General features: G+C 38.4%; 1 protein-coding gene across 1 annotated transcript in view; it reads right to left on the bottom strand.

Moving 5' to 3' along the window:
- Positions 1 to 758: 758 nt before the first annotated feature.
- Positions 759 to 3,229, bottom strand: part of LOC122363143 (FYVE, RhoGEF and PH domain-containing protein 4-like) — an 11,014-nt gene continuing 8,543 nt past the window's right edge. Inside the window, 3 exon segments of the mRNA XM_043265105.1 lie at positions 759 to 1,413; positions 2,402 to 2,545; positions 2,975 to 3,124. Coding sequence (XP_043121040.1) covers positions 1,135 to 1,413; positions 2,402 to 2,545; positions 2,975 to 3,124 — 573 coding nt within the window. The 3' untranslated portion in view covers positions 759 to 1,134.

The raw sequence follows: 3,229 nt of genomic DNA, 5'->3' as shown, positions 1-3,229 counted from the left end.
TATAATTTAAAAAAGAATATTATTAAAAAATTAAAAAATATATTGATGATAATAAATATTAACTTCGTATGTCCCATGTCAACATGAAATTATTTTTTAACACATATATTTGACTTTATATTAAAATGATTTGCAAATAAACTCAGTGTGTCCGTATCAGTTATTCAGCTAAATTTGCAATTCCTCAAGTTTAAATAAAATGTTTCTGCATGCATTTAATACATTCTTTCTGATTTGTAATACAAAAAAAGTGTTTTCTATCCTGTTGACTTTATCCAAAACTATTCTTTTGTGTTAGGGTTGCAATTACATGAAGAGAAGTTAAAATGGTAGTTTCGGGATGAGATACAATTTCACCTACATGTTTCAGATATTTTGTAGATTGCTTCTACAAGTGAGGATAACAGTTAGCAGAGTTGAGGTAAGTCTTTGTTCGCTGTAGTAATTCCAGTTTTTCTCCTTCATGAGGATATTAGCTTAAAGCCATTCATTCCTCAAATGAAAATTCTTTCCGCTTCAGTTGCGTTTACCTACCAGAGAAAGGGAGGTAAACTCCAGAACAGTACTTCTGGAAAGCTTGGCTTAAATTTTGACATAATTTAAGGGAAAAAAAACAGTATTAAATTGCTTTCTAAGGTTTCGAATGGTAGCCAGGTTGCTGTTACAGTGTTCTGATTGGTTTCTAGGCTGTTTTAAGGCATTAAAACTGGTCTCTAGGGTTTCAGATGCCGAGAGGTCTAAGGAACAAGGTGATGGAGTTCAGTTCTTATTCATTCATTTTAATGTTAATGGCCTACTTTACAAAAAGCAATAAAGTGCATGAATCTTAGAGACATTGAAAACGACAAACAGCATATACAAATTTAAAAACGTCACAAAGAGAAAGGCTAATACATCGCAAAGCATTATTCAGACTTTGCTGAGATTGGTCTGCGAACAAACTTTCGTAAACTGAGTTATTGATTTAAATAATCACACACTGAATGTTTTTACTGTCTGATTGTGGTTGACATTATAATACATTAAAAAGGCATATCTACTTATACGCTCCCAAATAAATCCAACCTGTTCTGGAAGGTTTCACATCCTAATGAACAATTTCTATTCCGCCGAGTTACACGCATAATGCAAAAGCTAGAAAACTGCCTTGTCTTTTAAGGTGCCATCAGGCGTGCCTTCATGGCAACCGTTGGCGAGGTCATCGACCGGCGTCTGGCATTCGGGCGTCTCACCGATCACAGCTTTGCGGATCACTTTTAGCCAGCGCAGTTTCATTTCCTCCGTGTCGGCAGTGAAGCAGTGGACAGATTTGGACTGGCACAGACGGAAGCTGGTGGGAGGATGATCCACAGAGCGCTGGACGTCCTCAACCTGGTAACCCAGAAGCGGTATGGTACACTGGGCTTTGACATCCTGAGAACAAAATAACAGAGTAATCAGACTCATTCAAGGCCCGCAATTACCCCATGATTTAAAAACTTCATTAAATGGGGCTTGAGATTTTGAAGCCCAAAAAAGTGCATCCATCCATCATAAAAAGTGCTCCCTACACGGCTCCTTGGGGTAATAAAGGCCTTCTGGGTTTGTGTAAGAAAATGTGTAACTGCTAACTGTCATATGCGTCTTCACAAGAGAGTGGTTTGCAGCGGATAATGTAGGACGGAGACCGGTGAGAATGGTTGCTAGGATGTCAACAAGTGATTTCCAAGTTGTCCTGAGTGGTTGCTAGGGTGTAGCTTAGGTGTTCCAAATGATTTTTAATGTTTCAGATGGTCACTAGGATGTAAGTGGGTGATTTTTAAGTTGTCCTGAGTGGTAGCTAGGGTGTTGCTTAGGTGTTCCAAATGGTCGCTAGGGTGCTGTTAAGTTATTTTTAAGTTGGTCTGAGTGGTTGCTAGGGTGTTGCTAAGGTGTTCCAAATTATTTTTAATGTTTCAGATGGTCACTAGGATGTAAGTGTGTGATTTTTAAGTTGTCCTGAGTGGTAGCTAGGGTGTTGCTTATGTGTTCCAAATGGTCGCTAGGGTGCTGTTAAGTGATTTTTAAGTTGGTCTGAGTGGTTGCTAGGGTGTTGCTAAGGTGTTCTAAATGATTTTTAATGTTTCAGATGGTCACTAGGATGTAAGTGTGTGATTTCTAAGTTGTCCTGAGTGGTTTCTAGGGTGTTGCTTAGGTGTTCCAAATGGTCACTAGGGTGCTGCTAAGTGATTTCTAAGTTGGTCTGAGTGGTTGCTAGGGTGTTGCTAAGGTGTTCCATATGATTGCTATTGTTTTCATCGGTTAGGATGTTGTTAAGTATTTCTAAGCTGTTCTTTTAGAAGTATTTATTTGTAGGCGTTTCCATTTGGTCTCTGCTGCATCATTGAAGGTTAATGCACGCGAACCTCACTGCATCTCTCACCTGTGGAGCGCCGTAGAGGTAAAGAACGAGCGCGTCGTGCTGGGGAATTACACACCAGACCCTTTGACACGGTTTTGTTCGGTCTGTACTGTACTGCAGAAAGCCACAAAGAAAACTGTTTCCTGAGACCTGAGCTGCTTCAATCTGATAAAGGTCAAGAAGAGAAAAAAAAATCAAGCAGAGGTGTCAAGTATTTGAGTAAAGGTCATTAATTACAGCACTTGAATATCGTCTTGGATACTCTGGGGCTTTACATGATAGCGTCAAAGATATTAGCAAGTTTTACTCTCTACTACATTTTTGCATAAGCACTGTACTCTTTACTCCACTACATTTGTAATAAGTGTTGCAGTCACATGTCACCTTTTGATGAAGTCTAAGTGAAATACTTAAGAACTGTTAAAATCAGACTTGTACTCAAGCTGTTTTAGAATTGGTGGCTTGTAATGTATCTGTACTTTTACTGAAGTATGATTTTTAGGTACTCATTACACCTCTAAAGGTCAAGATTATAAAAATTTTTTTTTTTAAAAATTGCAGACAGAAACAAAACCAAATATCAATAAGACGTACCTCAAGAATTCCCCTTTTCTTCCCGCTGACCGGCTCCTCAGAGTCCACTCTTCCAGTCAGAATGAAGTAACAGTCTTTACAAACCTTGTTTAATTTGTTGCTGTCGTACCTCAGCGATGCCTTGTAGTCCGAACATTTATAACACACAACCTAAGGCACATTTTAAAACATTACCTCATCTTTTTGAGCTCAACAGGAAGTGCTTTCAACAGGATGTGATATTCTATTCTCTCTCTTTCTATACATATATATATA

This window comes from Puntigrus tetrazona, chromosome 18 (genome assembly GCF_018831695.1).
Source record: "Puntigrus tetrazona isolate hp1 chromosome 18, ASM1883169v1, whole genome shotgun sequence".
In the NCBI taxonomy this organism is placed as follows: domain Eukaryota; kingdom Metazoa; phylum Chordata; class Actinopteri; order Cypriniformes; family Cyprinidae; genus Puntigrus; species Puntigrus tetrazona.
Note: the sequence above shows the minus strand (reverse complement) of the source record. Positions and strands in the feature narration are given on the sequence as shown.